A 24868-nucleotide genomic window follows, 5' to 3' on the forward strand; every position below is an offset into this window, starting at 1 on the left:
ATTCATTTTTTGGTGTGATAGTCTCAGTAACGGAGTGCGCAAAAGACAAGGCCTGACTAACCTGGACAATCGTCATCGTACTGCCGAAAATGCTTTTCCCTTTAGATAACCGACGACCCCTAGCGATTTATCCTTAAAGGTCGCAAAGACCATTGACGTAAACGTCGTGGTATACGGGCGCTCGCAAATGTAATACTCGATTTATTTGTCTCTGCTGATAAACTGCGCAGTTCGGTAGCGATCAGGTTACATATTTGTGTACAGATGTACAGCAAGTATTTCACCACGCAACTCAAAATGTCAATCTCGGTCCGTCAACGGCAACTACAATCGTGGCCACATGATGTTGTAGCACGGAAAATAAACAGGATTGGATGGCACGATCAAAAAAAGATCACGCAGACAAGCGTCAGTGGAGAAACTGTATAAAATATATCCCTGCGCTGTTTGACTTTCTTACGGTGATTGGTAACTTAATTGAATAACGCCACACCTCAGAGTGGACGCGATCTGTGATATGCGACGTAATATTGACAAAACCCAGGGATACATGATGTCTTGGCGTAGTGGTCTAAATACCAAATTGTCCGGGAAGCCTAACAATCTTAGTGTGTAGTGATCGCATAGGACTATTGGGGTGATTCTTATCAAGGACACGCCAATGCCAGCCTCCTATCCCTCGGTGTATATATCAATGGCCGAGTTGATTATTGGTTCATGGACTTTGATTACAATTTTGGAATCCTTGGCAGTGATATTCGTGATCCGCTGCTGAAATTCATCGTTGATGGCTTCCATTTCATACGCACCCGTGGGTATACTGACAACGTACCAACAGGACTTTCGTCGGGTTTAGTTTTGCACAAAAGCACGCGTGAATTTTTCTATGACAGATCTCCGAACGGCTTTGAACAACTGTTTGACCAACTGTACTCTACACACACCTGGACTAACGGGATTAGAGTGAGACATAAGACGGTATCGTAAACGCGAGTCGAAAATACGATCTCAAGTTAGGGTTATGTTTTTCTTGAAGACACCATGGTGGTGACTGGTGTTGTGTTGTGACAGCGCGTTACCCTCACCACGATGATTTCTGTGAGTAATTAAACAGAGCTCCTCTTGGATTTACCACTTCAGTAATCGGCATCGATAAATTCGTGCATTAGCGGCCAATACACATGTGCGTCCATGACACCATCACACAGTAATCACTGACAGATCACGGTGACTTCGTTGATACTCTCCGCGGAAGTGTTACTGGCAAACAGTGAATCAATAAATCTTTACAACCAGTCCACCATAGGCAGTACTTGATCGGAGCAGTGTGTCGTCGACACCGACGTGGCACTGCTGTACGTGAGGGTTTAAAATCGCATTTATTCTTTTTCTTTGTTAGGATCTGCGATGGCCCCCAAGAATTAGTCCATTCGTAATTTCGAGGATCTGTCCTGTTTTGACGGTGTGTGTGTGTGTGTGTGTGTGTGTGTGTGTGTGTGTGTAGCTGTGTGTGTGTGTCTCATCAAATTCAGGCGCGATAGATGTAACCGCGTTAAACTGGAGAAGCTGATCATTTAGAGCAAGCTAATTCGCTAAAATTATGCACTTTTGCGTTTAATGATGGTGTATATTCGGGTAGGGTGGGTGTCGCTATGATGCAACTTCGTATTCTTCGCCCTCGTGTCCCATGCGAGTCTCCGCAGGCCTATGTGGTATCGGTGGTGTCTTTAGGTTTTTCTTAATATGTATGCGTCTGTCCCGTTGATCATAATTAACAAACTGGTATTGTCGCTGATCATTTTGCGGGTCTGCACATAGATAACATCAGTGTTTTTTATGATGCCTGGGGGAGAATATTCTGGATTTTTCTGATTTTTTTTCCATCGTTACGTCGTCGTATACCACAAAGTTATTCATGGATGAGTCAAAGACATCGATGAATGGTGCGTCATTGATATCAGTGATGAATCTGACCAGTTGCTGGTTTCGTCGCAGACCACATTGAAGCCTTTCAGTGCGTCCTAACATCGCTAGTCATGTTGTTAACAATTGTAATTTATCTAACGTGACGAGATTCAACAACAGTTGCGTTTTCCCGATCCAGATGGGCCTATGATGATAGCGCTGATCGAATCAGGAAATGCGGGACGGTGTTTCTTTGGTGCTGAGTCTGTTCCTGCAGAGAAATCAATTACGGTGATAGACATTGCAGTATTAAGTAAATCATAAGTTCATATTGTGTTCGATGGAGAGTCAAGTTGTGAAATCCAATTGGTGCAAGGACAAACAAATATGCACGTGCAGGGATATGTGCCCACTTTGACCCCAAAAAAATATAGATTCTTCATGTCACCCGTGAAATCCTCCCTAAGTATTGTTTCACACGATATGATCTCGATAAAACAATGTTTCTCAGTGTGGTGATCGCACGATATGATCTCGATAAACAATGTTTCTCAGTGTGGTGACATTGCATTACAGCTGGGAAAATTACCATGGACGTCATGATGTAATAATACAGTTGAAAATCACCTTCTCGAATACAGTTACAGACACGTGGTTGGACATACGATTGGACGATTATGATGAGCCACGTGCTGATAAATCAGACAGATTATGTATGTCACTGGCACTGCCTTCAGCCATAATTAAGGATTAATATTCAAAAATAACGATTTCAAGTGACTACTTTTTACTTTTCTATTCTAAAAACTATCCCGTCGATGGATTTGGCGAGCGTGATGGGGATATTATTGAACAAGGTCGTTATTTTTATGTGTATCATGATGCATATTTCTTGAATACAAATGTTGCTGAGCTCAAACATGAATAGATACACTTGAGATTAGTCTTCGTGAGTAGAGTAGTGATCGAAATTGATTCAAATAGCTATATCGATCTTATCGATATGTATCAAGTTCGAGCACTGATCTTTGCTAAATGACTGCATTGACTGTCTCGAATATATTGACTATCGACATGAGTGTCGATTTCATTGTCCACGCTCGAAAGGCAAAATAATAAAATTACCAATCAACATCAACTCGTCCTTCTATTCATATCAGCAGGACCACGAGATGATTGTATCATTCATGTGGGATTGTGTGCGTGATTGAAACATATGAAACGATATTCAATTATATTAATGCCAGTAAATAAATTATTTTAGCACTTTGTCGATAACTCGCAGGAATTTACTGGCGGAGTGAAAAGATATTACAAACGTGATGGGTGTTTATTTTGTCAAAGAAATCGCCAAAGAACGTCAGCTACATGGTCTTCGAGTAAGATATTATCACGCCGATTCACTTCCGCACCAACGCTCTAAAGATTTCTATCACGTTGACGTGGCTTACGAGTGTTGTGATCAATAGCATGTGATAATCTGAGTCCGTGTCAAAGGAATATCGAATCTGTTCAGCATGTACTTGTCTTGTAGCCACCTATCTATGTACAAAAAAATTCCTAATTTCTGAATGGCGATCACAGGCGACCTCTACTGTGGCCCAGTGGTTAGAGCATCAGCCTCGGATGCAGGTCGCGGGTTCAAACCCCGGCTGAGTCATATCAAAGACTTATAAAAATGGTACAATCAGCTGCCTCACTAGGCGCTCGGCATTAAGAGGTTCGTTTTAGGACTGGTTGGTCGGATGTCATGATACATGATAATGTGACTGGGTGGGACATCATGCTACGTGTCTGCGGCATGACGCCCCAGTGCTAGTCATCACAAACAAAACTGTCACACTGCAGACATCGTAGCGATATGACTGAAGCATTGTTAAAGCTACGTTAAAAATCAAAATCACACACACACACACACACACACACACACACGACCACAGGCACTAGATTCATGGGAAACCAATGATAACACACTCCCAATTAACACTCCCAATTGTATATGTCATGGGGTAAATCGAGCACATACTTGTGGGGTTTTTTTTGTGCAGTGTACGACGGGCGTGTAGCATTTGTTCGTCCTTCAAACAGAATGTAGCGATGATCAAAATGCTCGATCACCACTACGTTGTAGTCTCGACGACTCGCTAAATTCTGGGTCAAGCCTCAAAACCCTGTTGTGCTAGTGCTTCCAGATATCTAAAACGCGATATCCTTTGGCTTCAAAGTCCTAACGTCATTAATGGGTTCTCTTGTTAAACTTACTTTGCAGTTCTCGGTTAAAATGTTTGCTCTCCCATCCGTGCAATACCAATAAAATTGTTATATCATCAGTCACAGAAAATGGAAGCGTGGTCAGAAGTCGATATATATAGATGTGTGTGTGTGTGTGTGTGTGTGTATATATATATGTGTGTGTGTGTGTGTGTGTGTGTGTGTGTGTGTGTGTGTGACATTACGTATCATTGTCACACCGAGCCTAAACGTTCAGCCATTATATGCCATCTGCCAATTCCACCCTTCTCGGTGCCATTGTGGGACTTCCCACCAGCACTACCATTCTCAAACTTTGAGTCACAATATATACTTTCTCATTCACTTCAGTTTTGGGCCATTTAAGGAAATTAAAAGTTCCCATCTATTTCGTAGAGCCCATAGTGCCCTATACTACTTCTATAATGTGTTTCCCTTACAGTATCACGAGTGATTCCCGTTGCGTTGTTGAAAACATCGATGGTAAGTTATTCACTTATATAGTAATTCATTAAACATTGATATATTTGCCTTTCGTGTCAAATGCAGTATTCATTTAAGCTTTTTTGCAATTTAATACACTTATCTTTTACGTTTAATACACGCCAAAAAGAAAAAGATTGACGTTGAAAGCTTATTAGCATTATTATATCTTCAAGTTCTCACTCAGATTAGTGAAAATTTAGAACTCATTGGTACTTAGTTTTAAAATCTTGTCTGACATTATATATAATGAGAGAGCGATTGGGTTGATTAAAATTCGAATCCAGAAATAAACCATTTAGGAATGCTTTCAAAATATCTCAGAAAGTATGATTTTAATGCTGGTAGCTGATGTCTTTCCTAAATATATGTAAATTAACTTTCAGATGAAGACAATTGTACAAAGATTACCTGCAAAAACAACGGAACATGTATAAATCTGTACCACAGAGAAAAGTGTCGATGTCCTTTTGGATTGAAACCTCCGGACTGTTCTCGAAGTAATTACACGTATCTTACAAATCAACACATCGAAAACAATGAAAAACCGGTTTTAATTTGTTGCTGTTCATTTTTAATCTTTTGCTACATTTCCAAGAAGAGGAGGTCACCTTTTATACTATAGTTTGAAGCACAATGTCTCAGCTGCAATCATTTATAGATTTATAGCAAATTGACATAGACTGGCTAAAGTAGATCGTAATACAAGGGTTCATTTGACTCCAGTGTTAGCTTATTCTAAAACGTTTTCCATGTTATTAAGTATGAATTCGTGTTTTTCTTAAAAGATATCATTTTATAAGTATTTTATGCACGATACGCATGCAAGACTTACCAAATGTTGTGTACTTAATTTTCAATAAATTGACTTTTCGTAGCATAGGTACCGCGCCTAAATACGTATTCAAATAATAAGTATAAACTAATTGCAATTTAAGTTTAATAATTATTGTCCACATAAACTGACGCTTATTTCTTTATTAAATAGAATTTAACTGTATTTTTAGCGGTAAGCTGTACAGATTTTCCGTGTGAGAATAATTCCACGTGTACAAATACAGGAAAGGATTATGTCTGCGTGTGCCTTCCAGGTATGAGAGAGAGAGAGAGAGAGAGAGGTGGGGTGATGAGTTCGGAAGTAAAGGTAATGAAGGAGTATGCTTCTTTCATTTTTTTTAATTTCGTATTCCTGAAGACTTTATGTTTGTCAGATCTGACGCTTTTGGTCGTATTAACGTTAAATCTGCTCCATTTATTACGCAGAATGATATTTCTTTTGGTCGTATTAACGTTCTCCATTTATTACACAGAATGATACTTCTTTTGGTCGTATTAACGTTCTCCATTTATTACGCAGAATGATATTTCTTTTGGTCGTATTAACGTTAAATCTGCTCCATTCATTACACAGAATGATACTTCTTTTGGTCGTATTAACGTTCTCCATTTATTACGCAGAATGATACTTCTTTTAGACGTATTAACTTTACGCATGATTTATTCACCATATGTAATTATAATAGTTCCACAACCATTATTATATCCACCATCACTGTCAAAACTTCTGAGACCGCTACTACTTGTTTCTAATTATTTCTAACCTTACATCAAGTACTTGTACATTTTTCAACAAGATTGAATATGAAAACAACAACAATGTTCACAATCAACCAAGCATAACTCTTACAAATAATACTTCTATCCCCCCCCCCCCTTCACACCCTGCTACTGCTGCTTCCACTACTATGGCATTATTACTTCTTGTACAACTATTTACCACTACCCAGGTTTTACTGGTGCCGACTGTGAGCACGAAGTGAATGAGTGTGCCTCCAACCCTTGTCAGAACAACGGAACCTGCCTCGATCTTAGAAACGGCTTCGAGTGTATTTGTCCAGTCATTTATACAGGCTACAGATGTGAACATGGTAAAGAAACAAATGAGTTATTCAGGTGTCTGGTATCAGATATTGATTCGTACTTTTTCAAAAATATAAATGTTCAGTAAATTAACCACAACAGAAATGCTACGTCTCTAGACTATTCATTAATCGTCATGGAATCAGAATAGGGATTTTATTAGATCGCGTGATATTCACCTTGTTTTAGAATAAAACAAAATAATAGAAGTCCTGAACTGTGCAATGACATGGATTATTTGGCTTAACTGACCTTTTTCTAATTTTTCCTAATGTTCATTCCAGTTATATTTCTTGAAAATAACCACCTTAATTTTAAATTATGCATCACGCATTAGTGCAGTATAGGTCACTGAAAATTCTGTTTCAGATATACGAATGTGTACTTCGGACCCTTGCCTTAATGGAGCATCCTGCCTCAACTCCTCTTCCTCTTTTAACTTCACATGTACCTGTTCCCGTGAATATTCCGGTCGACTCTGTGAGATAGATGTGGATGAATGTCCATCCTCCCCATGCCAACATGGAGGTTCTTGCACAAACCTTGTTGGAGATTACAACTGCTCGTGCGTGTATCCCTATACAGGAAAGAACTGCGAGAATGAGATTGACATATGCACAATGAGTCCTTGCAAAAATGGTGGACGTTGTAATAGGCAACATTTGTCATTTTACTGTGATTGCACGAGAGGATGGAGCGGAACGAACTGCACTGACAAGGTGGATCTATGCGTGTCGCATCCGTGCACGAATGGAGGCAGTTGTCAAGATAATGGAGATGATTATTTGTGTTCTTGCCCATCAGGATTTGGAGGTAAGACCTGTACTAATATCAATGAATGCACATCTGTACCTTGCATGAACTCTGGTACCTGCTTAGATAACTTCGGCTCTTACACTTGTTTATGTTTTAGTGGATGGACGGGCAAAACTTGTAGCTTAGATGTAAATGAGTGTACCACGACCTCGCCCTGTAAACATGGCACTTGTACAAATTTGAGCGGAAAATACAATTGTTCTTGTCACGACGGATGGGTAGGAAAGGACTGTGACTCTAGCGTCGATGACTGCAAGAGCTGTCCTTGTCAAAACTATGGAACATGCATCGATAGACACAATGATTTTGCATGCATATGTCCACTAGAATGGGGAGGAAAAACGTGTGAACATTCTTTGGTCACTAACTACTGTGTTAGCAATCCATGTATGAATGGTTCAACTTGTATGAATTCTGCGTCAGGATTTTTCTGTCTCTGTCCATTCGGCTTTACTGGAAGCATTTGTTCCACCGATGTAGACGAATGCAGAAACGCATCACCTCGATGCCTGAATGGTGGATCCTGTGCAAATTTTCAAGGTTCCTACAACTGCACCTGTATAGAAGGATGGACAGGGTCAGATTGTGGTTTAGATGTAAACGAATGCAATAATCCAGCCACTGCATTAACCGTCTGTGGCGAGGGAACGTGCATCAATACACCTGGTTCTCATGTATGCGTTTGCGAAAAAGGTTTCACGGGGAAAAACTGTACTTTTGATATTGATGAGTGTGGTAATTCGTCGGTTGCTGTTTGTTTTAATGGCGGCAAGTGTATAAATACTGTCGGATCCTTTCATTGCACATGTGCAGACGGATGGACGGGAGCATATTGTCAGAAAGATATCGATGAATGCCTATCCAACCCATGTCTTAACACTGGGTCGTGCATTAATTTTATTGGTTCTTATACCTGCATCTGCCATGCAGGTTGGTCCGGAATTAATTGCGACAGTGATATTAATGAATGTAATGTTAACTCGTCCTGCAAGCACGGTAAATGCTACAATCACCTTGGCGGCTATAACTGCTCTTGTTTCGATGGATGGACAGGTGCGTTCTGCGATATCGATATTGAAGAATGCAAAGGTTCGCAGTGTTCTAACAACGGCACATGCATAGAAATGGATGGAAATTATTTTTGCTTATGTTCTAGTGGTTGGACAGGAAAGAAATGTGAATATAACAAAACTATTGATCATTGCTCTACGAACCCATGCTCGCAAAATGGCACTTGTCTGAGTACAACTTTTGATTTTTATTGTTCGTGCCATGCAGGGACAACTGGTCGAACGTGTTCGGCTGATGTTGATGAATGCTATTTTATTAGTCCATGCAGAAATGGTTTTTGCAACAACACATTTGGTTCTTATATCTGCACTTGCGATCAAGGATGGTCTGGGATAAATTGTGAGATAGACCTTGATGAATGCAATTCGAACCCGTGTGCAAATGGAAGATGCATAAACACACCAGGATCGTTTGCTTGTATTTGTCTTCCCGGATATACGGGACCTTACTGCACAATAGACATCGACGAATGCAACATTTCTACGAATGCTTGCTCTAATGGAGGAAGTTGTATGAACTCGATAGGTTCATTCTTATGTTCCTGTAAAAATAGCTGGACAGGTCTGCGATGTACGCAGACCACAGATCTTTGTGGTTCCTATCCATGCTTAAATTCGGGTACCTGCATCAACAATATAGGATCTTACTCGTGTATTTGTCAAAGTAACTGGACTGGACACAATTGTGATATTGATGTTAATGAATGTTTTATAAATTCACAATGTACACATGGCGACTGCAACAACACCATAGGGGGATATTCATGTTTTTGTCATAGCGGCTGGACAGGAGTTTTCTGTAATATTGATATAGATGAGTGTTCCTGTTCGCCATGTCTTCATAATGGGACTTGCATCGATCGAATTAACAATTATGCATGTATTTGCCATCCAGAATGGACCGGAAAGAGTTGTGAGCTAACAACATTAACCGACAGTTGCAGCAGCAGCCCATGTGCATTGGGGTCTACCTGCTTAAATATTTTATCGGGTTATTATTGTTTGTGCCCCAGTGGCCTTTCAGGTCCAAACTGTTTAAATGATATCGATGAATGCAGAAATTCTCCAAATGTATGTCAGAATGCTGGAAAGTGTGTAAATTCTGTTGGATCATACAACTGTTTATGTCCATTAGGATGGACTGGCAATTATTGTGATCATGACGTAGACGAGTGCAAAAATTCTTCAGCATGTGGAAATGGTACCTGTATCAACACCCCAGGTTCGTATTTGTGTGTCTGCCAGAATGGTTACATTGGATACGGATGTGATCGAGACATAGACGAATGTACGAATACTTCAGTACTTGCATGTTATAATGGTGGAAGTTGTTTTAATACACTCGGCTCGTACATTTGCAATTGTACAGATGGCTGGAGCGGTGCTTACTGCAACATCAATAGAGATGAATGTCACTCCAGACCTTGTTTAAATTCTGGCACGTGCATCGATACACCTGGATCATACATCTGCAGATGCCCGAGTGGGTGGTCAGGACCGCGTTGTGACACTGATATCGATGAATGCAGCAGTGATCACTCGTGTAGGCATGGTAACTGTTCGAACTACCATGGTGCATATAACTGTTCCTGTGCAGACGGATGGGATGGAAAGTTCTGCGATATTGACGTGGATGAATGTGAAAGTTCCCCGTGCTTGAATAATGGAACATGCAAGGACATGATAAATGAATATGTATGCTTATGTCAAAGCGGATGGATTGGAAAATGTTGCGAAAACAACTTAAATGTAGATCACTGTTCTACAAACCCATGCTTTTCTAATTCAACCTGCCTTAATTTGTTTTCCGGAACTTACTGTTTGTGTCCTGCAGGATTTACGGACCATATTTGTTCCTCCGATGTTGATGAATGTCGACTGATAAACCCTTGTGCACACGGAGGAAGTTGCCTTAATTCGGTCGGTTCATATGCGTGTGTCTGCCCAAATGGTTGGTCAGGAAGAAATTGTGACCTTGACGTAGATGAATGCGGCAGTTCTTTTGCAATAGTCGGGAGTGTATGTGAGAATGGGACTTGCATCAATACACCCGGATCATATTTATGTGAATGTAACGTCGGCTTCATCGATTTCAAGTGCAACGTTGATGCAGATGAATGTAAGATGCCAACCAATCCATGTTTAAATGGTGGAACATGTATAAACACAGTGGGGTCATTTGCTTGCAACTGTAACAATGGCTGGACTGGATCTCGCTGCATTGATAACGTGAATGAATGCTTAGAGACTACGTCGGTTCCGTGCCTGAATGGTGGAACATGCATAGACAGTATAGGGTCATATACGTGTATCTGCCCAACAGGTTCGTCTGGAAAGAATTGTTCTGCAGATGTCAACGAATGTCTGAATAACTCCACATGTTCTAATGGACGTTGTCTCAACCTGCCAGGTAGTTACCAGTGTGAATGTTACGATGGTTGGACTGGCAAAAACTGTGAAATTAATATCGACGATTGTGTCAGTTCTCCTTGTCTGCACAATGGATCGTGCATTGATATGACAAATGATTATGAATGCATATGTCCAGGATTTTGGGCTGGACGTAACTGTAGTGAGAGACTCACGATTGATAACTGTAAGAGTAATCCGTGTGAAACAGGGTCGACTTGTTGGAGTGTAGCATCAGGTTATGTGTGTCTATGTGCACCAGGCTATACGGGGTCTCACTGTTCTATTGAAATAAATGAGTGTAACGTGTATTCTTACTTTTGCTTAAATGGAGGACAGTGTATAAATAATCCTGGTTCCTACACATGCAAGTGTAGAATGGGATGGACTGGCCGTAATTGCGAAACAGACATTGATGAATGTGGAAATATGTCATTTTCTTATACAACGGGACCCTGTGGAAATGGAACATGTATTAATACACCTGGGTCCAAGTTTTGCCTGTGTGATCCCGGATTTACTAGCTCAAACTGTACAATTGACATTGATGAGTGTGTCAACGGGACGGATTGGATTTGTTCGAATAGAGGATCCTGCTTGAACACAATTGGTTCTTTCTCATGCCAATGTCACAATGGATGGACAGGAAGCGATTGTACAGCCAATGTTGATGAATGTCAAATACTTCCTTGCCAACACGGTGGTACCTGCCTAGACACTCCGGGTTCTTACACGTGTATTTGTCCCAAAGAATGGTCAGGAGCAGACTGTGCTGATGATGTTGATGAATGTCTGGATCCTTCCTCCTGCAACCATGGAAACTGTACCAATCTTCCTGGTGGATACAACTGCATTTGCAATACAGGCTGGACTGGGCGAACTTGTGATGCTAATATAAACGAGTGTATGAGTTCACCGTGTAAGAATAATGGAACCTGTGTAGATGAATATGATGGATATATATGTGTGTGTTCTTCAGGATGGGATGGAAAGAACTGTGAATATAATTCAACAATTGATCACTGCTCACCTAATCCATGCTTAGTCAACTCAACATGCTTAAACCTGGTCAAAGGCTTTTACTGTGTATGCACCTTTGGTTTTACAGGGATAACGTGTAACATGGACATAGACGAATGTAGTCCAATCAACCCTTGCGAAAATGGAGGAGCCTGCAAAAACACCATTGGATCTTTTAGCTGCTTGTGTCAGCAGGGCTGGAAAGGACAAAAGTGCGAAAAAGACATAGATGAATGTACGGCGATTACTTCTACATCTGTTTGTGGAAACGGAACCTGTGTCAATCAACCCGGAATCTATTTCTGTGATTGTCAACAAGGTTTCACGGGCTTGAAGTGTGAAAAGGATATAGACGAATGCAGCAACAGTTCTGCAAATCCTTGTTTTAATGGCGGATTGTGTCAAAATAGAATTGGATATTTTGCGTGTAACTGCCAAGCCGGATGGACAGGTCTGCGCTGCGACAGTCTTGTAGATCTTTGCAACTCTAATCCATGTCTCAATGGGGGTTCCTGCATAAATAGTGTTGGTTCGTATATTTGTGTTTGCTCAGCCGGATGGTCGGGAACTATATGCAAACATGATATCAATGAGTGCACTACTAACTCTATCTGTCATCACGGCATCTGCAACAATACCAACGGGGGATATTACTGTTCTTGCTCCACTGGTTGGACGGGAAAAGTCTGCGATTACAACATCGATGAATGCTCTAGTTCGCCATGTCAAAATAACGGAACTTGTATCGATAGAGACAATGACTTTGTTTGCATATGTCCAACTCTTTTCACAGGAAGAACCTGCAATAAGACGGCTGTACCAGACCATTGTAAAATTAACCCATGTATGAACCATTCAACTTGCCTGAATCTGGAGTCCAGTTATCATTGCCTTTGCCCAGATGGTCTCACCGGGCAGAACTGCTCGAGCGATGTCAACGAGTGTAACAGCCTACATTCTATATGCAAGAACAATGGCTCCTGTTTTAATACGATCGGATCATACCAATGCGTATGTGAGAAAGGATGGACCGACGCTGACTGTTCTCAGGATGTGGATGAGTGTTCTCTAAATTCCTCGTCACCAATCTGCCTCTCTGGAACGTGTTATAATACGCCAGGAAGCTATATTTGTCACTGTCCGCCAGAATATAGTGGTATAAACTGTGGGCTGGAACTGGATCCCTGCCAGAGTTCTTTATGTGGTCCGCACGGACATTGCTTGAATTTGATAACCACCTACAAGTGCGTGTGTGATGCAGGATGGACAGGAGTCATATGTGAAGTCAACATTACCACAGATCTTTGCCAGTTCTTCCAGTGCGAGCATGGGGGGACATGTTATATCGACAACATGGGTAGCCCCTTCTGCACGTGCAAGTCACGATTCACAGGCAGACTGTGCGAGATAGAAGAGGATTCCTGCAACAATTCCACCTGCCTGAATCAAACTGTATTATGTAATGAAATTTCTGGTAAGGACAGGTTTCTTAGCCAAAGGCATGGCTTGGTTCTTTGATGTGTGTGTGTGTGTGTGTGTGTGTGTGTGTGTGAGAGAGAGAGAGAGAGAGAGAGAGAGAGAGAGAGATGACTAATTATCGATAACCCAATAGGACTTTCAAAGTGTCATCTCCAATATAAAAAAGTATCACCGCTTTAATACCTATGATTGTTTTCACTGAACAAAGAAGAGTGCATTTTATACCACACAATCTCATTCGCATTTACACTTATTTCAATAGCGGTACATAGAATCCATTTGTGAACGTGCCGTTTTTGTATGTTGCACTACACATAATTTGCACAAACATTATGTATTCTCTAGTTAGCATGACTGTGTTTCAAACGCAGATACAAAGTATCTAACTTTTCATTACAAGTGCCATCCGTCACCATATCCTTATTGCCATCCGCCACCCTATCCCTATTACCAGCCGTCACCTTATCCGTATTGCCAGCCGTCACTTTATCCATATTGCTAGCCATCACTTTATACCTATTGCCACCCGTCACCCTGTGCCTATCGTCATCCGTCACCCTGCACCTATTACTATCCGTCACCTTATCCCTATTACCATGTGTCGCCTTATATATATTGCCATCCGTCACACTCAGTCTACTACAGTCTATCACCCCCATAAATGTTGCCATCAGTCACTCTCAACCTATTGCCATCTGTTGCCCCTATACATATTGCCATCCGTCATCGTATACATATTGACATCTGTCACCTAATACCTATTGGCATCCGTCACCCTGTACCTATTGCTTTTCCCTTTATTGTACAGTCTTCTGCATATGAAGCACATCGGTGGGCACTTTACCCTATTGCAGTCTAAATGTATATACGAAGTCCTTTTCTGCAACAGCCTTAATGTATTTATGAATCCCATTTTTCAGTCGCATACCAGCTTGTAAGGCTTTGAGTTGTGTAATTTTCACCTCGATACTATTCAACTACGCATAGTGAGATATTTATAGGAATGTAAGTCAACATGTTTCATTAAAATATTATTTTGTATTCATGACATACAGTGAAACATGTTCATAAAGGACACCTAGTGAATGTACTATCAAGAAAAGATAATCGTGATATCCTTACTTATCAGGTGTATTTTTTGTGGTAATGTCCATATAGAGATGTTACTTGTATATTACACATTAACTGTCCTTTTTTTTGCAATGTTACCTTATATTGCATATCAAGTGTAGTAAAGTGATTGACCCTGAAAACTTAATGAAATTTGGTGTGTTTCTTTTGCAGTACATGGCAGCAACGAACCATGCGCAACCGGTAAGTATGTACATGGACTTAGTAATCTTAATAAGGCAGTTAGTTTAAACAATATGTATTGTAGTATCTTTCAGAAAATAATACAAAGTAAATAAATTCAGGATCGGGAACCAAGAGTGTGGCCGGTATAGTCACTACTGCAAGATATCGATTGAGAACGCGACTGACTAATCAGCTTGAAGCAATTCCATTCATTTATTCACTCAAAAGCACATGTATAGCATTGTACATGAAGTCAAGCAAATGTAATATATTTAATGGCTTTTGAATCAGTATTTAAATAGAAAATATTAACTTGAGTTTTAATTGTGTGCGTATAAAGTGCATCTGTATGATTGCATCTTATAATGTATATTTAATCTGCATTGTTTGTTATGATATTTTTGCTCACTGTATGCTTTGGATAATTGTATTTTGGACTTGACCTTATCAGAAATCAATTTAATTTTCTACCTGACCTGAATCAATGACTGTTTGTTTTTCTGTAAGTTATTTGTTTGTGCTGTAATATCTCAGCAGAATCAGTTTTATTTTTATTATTGTTGTGTCCAGTGTTAATCTGGGCTGGAATTTCTTTAATCAAATTATTTTAAGTTATTCTTTTCTGGAAATACGCAGTGCTCAGAAATAACCTTCTTAGAAAAATAGAGACTTTAATTGAAAACAAAAGCTACAATAAGGATATATTCCTGGATTGTATTATGTGACTCGGCACGTCATCGGACACTGGCCACCACAGGCACATCAACATTTCCAACGATGGATAATTGATTTTGGAATATCACAAAAAGTTTATTCAGAACTTTGAATATTAGGACATGTGTTACAAATTATATGATTATTTGGGATTTATTTCACAATACCGTAAGTTCTTTTTACATATTTTACTTTGTATTCTAGGGAAATAAATTATTTGTTGACTTTTACAAAACTTGTTGGTTCTCACTATTTTATATTACTTATTTTAAGACCATAGAGTCGTAATACTCAATTTAACAAACATTTAAAACATTTCTTTGCAAAGGGAACTGCATGCAAATAATCAAATTCTTTGCCTAGATAACCATGATGCATTTAAAATAAATGCATTTAGTTTTATTTAGATACATTGACCATGTAGACAGAAATTCGGAATTTTTTTTACATGGTTAGATCTACAGCTAAGCGGATGAAGCTTTCGCGCTATTTCAAGACACGGATCATCGTGTGCATAATTAGCGTTACTCGATACCAAACAATACCACAGATTATTCCCTACTGTGTAATATACTTAACACAAGAGTATATCCTCATGTTGAATATGAACAATACCACAGAGTATATCCTACTATGTAATACACATAAGACCAGAGTATATACTCCTATGGAATTTACATAACAACACAGAATATATTCTCCTTTGGAATATACACAACACAGAGTATATTTTCCTGTGGAATATGCACAACATCACGGAATATATCTTCTTGTGGAATATACACAACAACACGGAGCATATCCTCTTGTGGAATATACACAACATAGTTACTTATCTGATAATTTTGAATTAGTAAAGAACCAAACTACAATTGCCGTTGATATTTAAAATGTTGAATGTCTTCTCTAGCTGCTAGTGATGTGCCTGATCTGTATCTTGAGTGATATTGTCTGTTAAAAAGGAGTTCGATACTATCCCAGCCCAGCTGCCTTGTTGTGTCTCTGCGAAAGCCACTAATTTCCTCGGCAATAATAATAATAATAATAATGTTAAGCCAATTCGTTTCACCAATAGCCTATAAAGTGAATATTTCCTGTGAGCATTGCATCACATCTTACCATGGGTTAGACCCAAGATGTAAGACAACACACTTTCGTTTACATGATGGAGAACATGTGCTGTATGTAAGAAATCAATGAATGGAGCTCTGGATACATCATTTTCTGTTAAATTTATCTTCACAATCGATCTTTGACAAGCCATATTCGCCAGGTCCATTTTATCACGTGATCAAGCTGTATTTATTTATAGATTTTGTAACGTCAAAACATGCATGCGCTGTTATAAATTTTCGCTCAGAGAATCAACACGTTGTTTGTGCATCGTTAAAACTCCGCACTTCTCTGGCATAACTTCCTTCACATAGAACTTTTCTAAACTTTTAAAACTAGTTTTACATATGCAGCTTCCAGTTAAAAAAACAACTTTCATTTTTTTTCAAGGACAGTTTTACTTGGATATACGTTGATATGTGTTTTGTGCCTGATTACATGAGGTTTTCTTCTCCATTTCCATTAGTCTTAAATTCACAGATCTGTGCTATAGCTGATTTTACTGATCAGCCTCATTTGCAGGTGTGTGGTCTTGGTTTTTATAGGTACAACATCGATAGACATTACTGCACCACAAATATTATGCATGTCGTTTAACGTTGCTATGTCCGAAAGACATAGTTATCAATATTTTTGTTTATAGCCTATATGAATATACATTTTATACTAAATTATATTTACAAATAAAGGCCTCATTTTTATTAAATGTCTCACTTTTCCCAAATGAGTTGCATATAATGACTCAAAATCATTGTACTATCTCCAAAATACAATCTTGTCTGGATGTCCGAGTAGTTTGTGGCACTCACCTTTACCGATCATTCTATTTCACATCTGTATGGGTGGATTCCAGTCTCTGGCGCAGCGGCTGTGGGTATGTGAGAAAGCTTGCCAGTAGTTTCCCGTGGGTAGGTTGTTCTTCCTGGGGTTTTCTTCCTCCACCAGATTTACAGCCTATTATGTGTTGAAAAATCGAGTTAAGCCTACAAACTAACACCACCATGAAATTGTTCATTGTGATTAAATGTCGGTGAGTAAAACAGTTCAATCAATGAATCTGACACACTCTGTAATTTAAATTAGGTGAGGAATAGTCATTCGGTCTCCTTGGTCAACAATTTCCCTATTTCACAGGTATCTGAGGCATATTGACATTAAGGCATAGTTACAAGATCCGTTACTTTTGCATGGACCTTGCAGAATGGCATTTCTACAGAAGGGTGCCCAAAGTTTGATCTTTTCAGGCAATCAATACACAGTTAACGAAGCCTCTTGAATGTCCATAGCAGTTCAATGTCCCCAATCCTATGCTGTTGATGGAATATATGATATTATGTTTAATTTTGACAATTTTAAGTTTTCATGCAAAAATGTTTTCTCACTCTTCATTACAGCCGACAAAGCTTCAAGCAATCAGGTATGTATGTGTTTGATTTTTACACAAAATCTTTTAAACAAGTATTTATTTCACCATTATTTGCATTCACCGTGTCTCTGCTTTTGTTCACATGGGAAGCTCAGTTTCACGTTACATTCTGTATAGGGCATACTGTAATACACGAAATGCATGTCACATATTGACTCGTTTGCACAACAGCCAAGACACTATTTTCATTTATTGTCATCGCCAAATCCATTTCGTTCTGGGAAATATGTCAAGTAGTTTCAGTAAACCGAAATGTAAAGTCTTCATACATCAAACATTATTGCAATATATGAGAGACAAGATATTATTTAATTACAATTATGTCAAACTGACAGTGCTTCTATGGATGTTTTGTAATAATCTTTTCTTATGATGGGGCTGTATATGTTTATTTGGCCTGAGAAAATAAAAATAAAAAACAAACACGAGGATGAAATTATAATGATGTGGAAATAGCATTAAATGCAGTAGACCGAACTGTCGGAAGAAAACATGATGAAACAAAATGAACCGGAAGAATCAAAACTTAGCGTACACGTCATTTGGACCATATTTGATCTGACAAAGGAACGTGTGTCAAGGATTGACTACGACGATTGTAAAACAAACTTTAAAAAAAACTGACAATGAACAGTGCAAAACTTGTTGTTCTTTTTTAACAAGTCTAAGCAGTTTGAAGTCATTGCAAAATTACAAATAAGGACAAACAATTAATACGAAACTTTGAATTTACAAAACTTTACATGATTATGTATGTTATATCAGTATTATTTCAAAATTATGGATACTGCACCTTATTGGTTTGAACCCAGTGATAAAATGGCAACCGAGGTGGAATTGACATACAAAAGGAGGATCAAGAGCACGATCCGTTTCTCAGCATCACGTGATGTAGTAATATATTATATCAATGGTCTCTTTATTAATAATAATCACAACAATCATATATCAATGATAAGTGAAAATAAAAATAGTAATTATTGGTAAGTAAATGAATATTGAATTAAATGAACCAATTACATATGTTAAAGATACTATTTTATTTTATTGTGTGTTTCCTTGAGGACTTTAATTGATTTTATTATTTTATTTTGTGTTCCCTTGTGGACTTTAATTGATTTTATTATTTTATTGTGTGTTTCCTTGAGGACTTTAATTGATTTTAGCCACTTGCTTTCAGTGTTATTAAATAGCGTGTCCAGTAACACACCTTTCCTTCCCTTTTTTGGAACTCCACTTGCTATTGTGCGCAATCGCAGTCAATATAATGTCACTGAAAGTATCGGCTGGGGAAGTAGGCTTCTAACTCTTTTGTCATCAAATCATATTAATGAAGATTGATCTTTTTATATAGTTTTCTGGTTTCTCCGATATACTGGAGGCCACAAATCTTACACATGATTATCTATTTTGCAGGTTTTGTTTCCACCACGTATGTTCAATTGTCGCTCATCACTTTGCAAGGGAATGTGTTTGTCTCCATCATATGTTTGCATAATTTGCATATATGAACCAGAATTCGCTTGACTAGTGATTATATCAGATGATTTTGGTCTGTGGTAGGCTACTACTGGATTGTTTATGCGGTTTAACCTTAGTGTGCCACACAATTTTACGATAGGCCAATGTTTCTGAGTGATCTGGACTACGTTTGGATTGTCAGGATGGTACGTCATGAAAAATTGTATCCAATCATCTCTTTCCTTGTCTCTATATTTTACGAGATCTTTGCATTTTCTATGTTCGTTATTGTTTGTTGCCTCCACTATCAGGTCTTTGTTGTTGCCTCGTTCCGTCAAGTGTTCAGACAATTCATTAGACCTATTTTAGAATGTTTTACAAAGCAGATTCTGCACATTCTCAGTGCCTTGCTGTACAGGATGTTTTGAAAGCAATGCTATTGAGAACAGTTATATTGGTGAAGAATCTGGTATTTATCACCTGGATTTGAGTAGAGAATTGTGTGAAGTTTGTTTTCTACAAACCTCCTTGTTGAGTCAAGAAATATGTGATTTCTGGTAGACAATTCTGCCTTGAATGTGTTACGTAAGGTTGGAGGTTGCGTGCTTTTAATATAGTCTTCCAGATTTTCTTCTTCCATATTGCCACTGCGTTTACGTCATTGATGAAGCGTATTCAAAATTATAGTTTAAGTGTTACAGATGCTAATGGCAGCCTCTTTAGTTTTCTCATACAAAATATAAGCATATGACAGGGTCAACTTTGTACCAAAGGCAGTTCCACTGATTTGGAGGCAATTGTTTTGTAAGTTCGACATTTTCTCTTGGTTTATTGTTTCTCTCAGTTTTATAATTTTGCCTTCGACAAAGACTCAGTGAGCGGAAAACTAAGGCTAGTTAAAATACTTCCTTTTGCACTGCTTGCTTCCGGCAGACCTTCCAATCTTACCAAGACTATCTCAGTAGGGCAGTTAATTTGTATCCGCAAATTTAGCCAGTTTTTTGTAAGGTGTAACATTATATCATGCACTGCTGTTGTAAAGTTCGAAACTTTTTGTTGTTGTTGTGGGGTTTAACGCCATTTTTCAGCACACGATAGGCTATACATGGCGGCCAGTATTAACGGTGGAGGAAGAACCAGGGGAAACCCTCGGAAAGAACCACCGACCCACGACAAGCTACTGGCAAGCTTTCTCACATACCCACATTGGCTGAATCTGAGACTCGAACCGGCGCAGACAGAGGTGAGATGGCATGATCCGTAACGGAGAGCGCTTTAGACCACTCGGGGCCCCTATTCGAAACTGACTCAGCGACGGTAAGCATTATGTTCAACTGTAGAGTATGACAAGTACACGTTATACCTTATTTACCTCTACTACAGTTGCACAAACTTCAGTTAAAAACGCCGCCATGTATAGCCTATCGTGTGCTGAAAAATGGCGTTAAACCATACAACAACAACAAATCAGTTAAAAACCGTATGGTGCTCAATGGCTTGCTCTTATCTCTCAAACTTGACGTAATTCTCGGAATTTTCTCCCCGACCCCAACAAGACAAGGGCAATTACATCTCTCGCCACAAGACATGCTCAAAACATACTCAAAACTACACGATATGTACCACAAAAAACAAACAACGTATTTGTTGCCATTCCTGCTTTTTATTCACAAGAATCTAAATATTTAATTGTATTCTTCTTTACTAAATAGAGGTTTATTTTGCCTTTTGTCTTAAGCGCGTATCACTTGTTGGACGCAATTTTTTTTAATTTTATAATCAACGGTTTGATCATGTGGTATTACGGCACCAATTGTTTTTCCGTAAACCTCAATGTGAAATAAATATACTTTCTATCCTACCTCAGCATGCATGTCACACACTGTCATAGAGAACAATATTAGATTTTCAATTTGACAAGGACAGAACCGGGTACTCCATTGCATTTAAGAGAGATAACTCTGCTTGAACTAGACAGGGGTAAGAGTTATCTAGTCAAACCAGACATTTTCAGCTTGGGGCCGTCCAGTTAGTAGGTTGGAGGGGAGAGAGGGTTAACCCAAATGCGTATGGGGTGGGTGGGTTTACTGATAATGTACATACGCATAGGAAAAGGCGGGGGTAGGGGTGAAACATCGATAATAATGTGTCTAATACGTAACCTGTTCGACTGTTTTCGGTCGGCGTTTAAATTTTAGCGGACACTAGACAAACTTGTTTAAGTTACGCGGGTTATTTCTTTGATGCAGCCCGACATTTAACGTCGGTGTACTGTTTTATTAAACTCGTTAATATTATTAATTATTGATCGTTTCTGCGTGGTTTAAATATAGACTTGGGGGGGGGGGGGAGGGGTCAAGCGTACGTACGCTGGTGGGGGTGTAAAAAAGTACGCATGTGTACAGGGAGGAGGGGGTCAAGCTTTGCGATTTTTGCGTTACGTACTAAATGTATGGCCCCTCATCTGTACCACATTTTTAAAAATTCAGAAAAAAAAATACAAACTATCATCTAGATATTAATGAATATAATCTCACGTGTTGCCAAGAGGCTTGACATTTTTAAGGACTCACAGTACTAATTCAGTTCCCATAGTAAACCTATGCAAACACCATGATATTAAAAATTCAATAACTTAAATTTTTGAGTGCTCATGATCTAACCGATATTTATCAGTATAGATGAAACCTGGATGTCAGCTTTTGTGTAGAGGAAAGGATATGAACCATGGCATTTTCTGGACCTGCATGCTTTTTGAAACATGTGCTTTCAATTCCACACCAAAGTGTCAGGTGCTAATTTTAGTAATGATTGTTCCAGACTCAAGACTGTTAAAGGACTGAAATAATTAAAACAATGTCTCTAAAAAAAAATCACTTACAACTAAGATAAACTCTCAAAAGATTCTTTTTCCTATAACATAACATATTATTAACCAATCCTGGTCAGCCTAACCCATATATACTCTATTTCATGTTCCAGGCTGGTTCCCAATTTTCCATATCATTAGTATCGTGTGTCCTTAAGCCTAACAGAAAGTACAACTCTTACATATAGCACCAATCACAGCTAGTTTTGTTGTTTATTTCTGAATACGATGTTCCCTACACCTTAAGCTCTGCCCACCTGGGGTTGTACAGTTGATACCATTATACTATATAGACATATCGCACGAGAGATAAAAAAGTACAGTTCAAAGCATCTAAGGTACTTACTACTACCATAAAGTCAGCCTGGTTTCCTGACCAACTCGGCTAAATCAAATATGAACTCCGGATCCAAATCTAACACGGACAAGCCAATTTTTTGGGGGTTTTACAACTACAATCATGTTTCCGTAGTTTTTGCTTCTGTTCTGTCAAGTTCTATTTTACGGGTAGATTTCGTAAGACTTACGGCGAAATCGTAAAGGCAAGCAGGTCTGTGTTGTCACATATATGCACACACACACAACTGAGCAAACAAGTTATCTGATGTACCAGCAGTTCTCAAGACTTTGAACATATCTGTGTATGCATGTACATACTTACCAATCTATCTGAACCCTAACTGTTAGGTCACACTATACTTTATTTCAGTTTTTAACATGTTTGTCTCTGTTCTGGTCAGATATGGTTTACTTTGATTTGTTAGATTCCATTTTGATCCATTACTGTTATTCTGTCCATTTCATTAAACATACTTCAGTAGTGAAGTGTCCATATCCCAATTCATAATCTTTCCATTTAAATTTTTTTTTTACTGATGGATCATTTTCCTGGTGTACATTCAAAAGCTTGTTCCAAATATTTCCTTGTTTCCTTAAGATTCATACAAAAAGAGCATTTAAGCTTGGTCTTAAATTAAAAGAAAAAATTATGCATGATCTTTCTCTCCCCCCCCCCCAGCTAGTGGTAGTTTGTTTTTTGTTTTAAATGCAGCTTTAACAATTTGAGTCATATTTGCTACTATGTCTGCAGTGTGGCAGTTTATAGTGAAGTCTAACACTGAGGCATCATGATGCAGACATATGGCATAATGTCCCATCCAGTCACATTATCCTGACACCAGGCAGACCAGTCCTAACACACCTCTTAATGCTGAGTGCCAAACAAGGCAACTGCTAGTATAATTTTTATCTCTTTTGTATGATTTAGCCAGGGTTCAAATCCCTGAACTGCAGCATCTGTGAAGGATGCTCAAACTACTTAGGCCACAGGACTGGTCCCAGTGGTAGTTATCACCAAAATATCTGATGCATGATTCCTTTATTATTATTCTCCTTTTGAATTTTAACAGATCTATGTGGATGTGAACAACAACCTAACATGGCCGATCCTTGCTGCTATTATAGGTGGTCTTCTGTGTGGAGTGCTTCTCATGGCCTGCTGTTGTTGGTTCCTACTATGGAGATCAAAAAAACGTCATGAAGATGATCCACAAAAGGATAACAAACCAAAACCACAACCAAGATGGGCATATGCTAGGAGGATTTCAATGACTCCTTTTCCAATACCCAGAAGCAGCAAGAAAGATCTCCCAGATTTAAAATCAAACCTCCCTGCTGTAGAATTGAGCAAAAAGACTGATGATTTGTCTGTATCGGAGGATGTTTCAGCACTGGACACAGTGGCTGATCCTGTCACAATGTGGCCATACCTGAAATCTTTAAATGTCAATAACTCCAAAAAGCTTACCTCTGACTCTTCTGCTCAGCTAGCAAGCAATCCAATCGGAACTCCACAGATTTTTAACATTTACAGATCCTCTGCTAATGACCCACATATCCACAAATGTGGAAAACACCTTGATGCTGAGGAGTATTTTCAATATATGTGATTTCTGAGATAAGGACATAAAATCACACAACATATAATTCCTTATAGCTGTGAAACTCACATGCAAGCATTACTGATGCAAATATACCATCATCTAAATTTTGTCATAAGAACCAATGTTCCTAAGTACTAAACTGTATCTTAGGCTATGACACTTTTGAGGCTTTTTAATATCTCTCCAAAAGTAGGAATCACAGAACATACAGAATTTCCTTAAATTTGTTCTTCTATTGCTTTATTAAATTGCAGTGACAGATTTTCAATCCAGAGCTCTGTGTTTGTTCTGATTTGACCATAATTTGTGATGTGTGTGTGTATAGTCTGATGGCAAGAATTTGTGATGTGTGTGTAGTCTGATTTCAATTCTGATGGCAAGAATGTGTGTGTAATCTGCTTTTAAGTCTGATGGCAAGAATTTGTGATGTGAAGTCTGATTTCAAGTCTGATGGCAAGAATGTGTGGTGTGTGTAGTCTGGTTTGAAGTCTGAAGGCACGCATATGTGATGTAGGTGTAGTCTGGTTTCAATTCTGATGGCAGGAATTTGTGATGTCCGTGTGTAGTCTGGTTTCAAGTCTGATGGCAAGACTTTTGTTGTTGCTGTTGTTCTAGGGTTTAACGCCATTTTTCAGCGCAAGATATGCTATACATGGCGGCCAGTATAACTGGTGGAGGAAGAACCCTGGAAAAC

At 38.9% G+C, this 24868-nt stretch overlaps 2 protein-coding genes across 2 annotated transcripts in view; both read left to right on the forward strand.

Moving 5' to 3' along the window:
* Positions 1-24555, forward strand: part of LOC149804497 (uncharacterized) — an 81136-nt gene extending 56581 nt beyond the window's left edge. Inside the window, exons 7-14 of the mRNA XM_089933053.1 lie at positions 4598-4638; positions 5025-5138; positions 5646-5729; positions 6426-6566; positions 6928-7371; positions 14637-14666; positions 17870-17892; positions 23641-24555. Coding sequence (XP_089789179.1) covers positions 4598-4638; positions 5025-5138; positions 5646-5729; positions 6426-6566; positions 6928-7371; positions 14637-14666; positions 17870-17892; positions 23641-24180 — 1417 coding nt within the window. The 3' untranslated portion in view covers positions 24181-24555. The remainder of the gene's footprint in view (positions 1-4597; positions 4639-5024; positions 5139-5645; positions 5730-6425; positions 6567-6927; positions 7372-14636; positions 14667-17869; positions 17893-23640) is intronic.
* LOC149804498 (uncharacterized) lies at positions 7782-13391 on the forward strand. Its single transcript, XM_089951244.1, has 2 exons — positions 7782-9699; positions 9871-13391. Exons 1-2 carry the CDS (start codon positions 7782-7784, stop codon positions 13389-13391), a joined length of 5439 nt encoding a protein of 1812 aa, XP_089807370.1.
* Positions 24556-24868: the final 313 nt, after the last annotated feature.

Source organism: Sinohyriopsis cumingii, chromosome 2 (genome assembly GCF_028554795.1).
Source record: "Sinohyriopsis cumingii isolate HCF-2022 chromosome 2, ASM2855479v2, whole genome shotgun sequence".
Lineage (NCBI taxonomy): Eukaryota > Metazoa > Mollusca > Bivalvia > Unionida > Unionidae > Sinohyriopsis > Sinohyriopsis cumingii.

Excerpts from the sequence above, each read along its gene's own strand:
- LOC149804498 (XM_089951244.1), top strand. The coding sequence starts at position 7,782 with ATGAATTCTGCGTCAGGATTTTTCTGTCTCTGTCCATTCGGCTTTACT. Across the intron at positions 9,700-9,870 it reads TGTCTGCCAGAATGGTTACA|GTTTAAATTCTGGCACGTGC; the intron begins TTGGATACGGAT and ends ACTCCAGACCTT.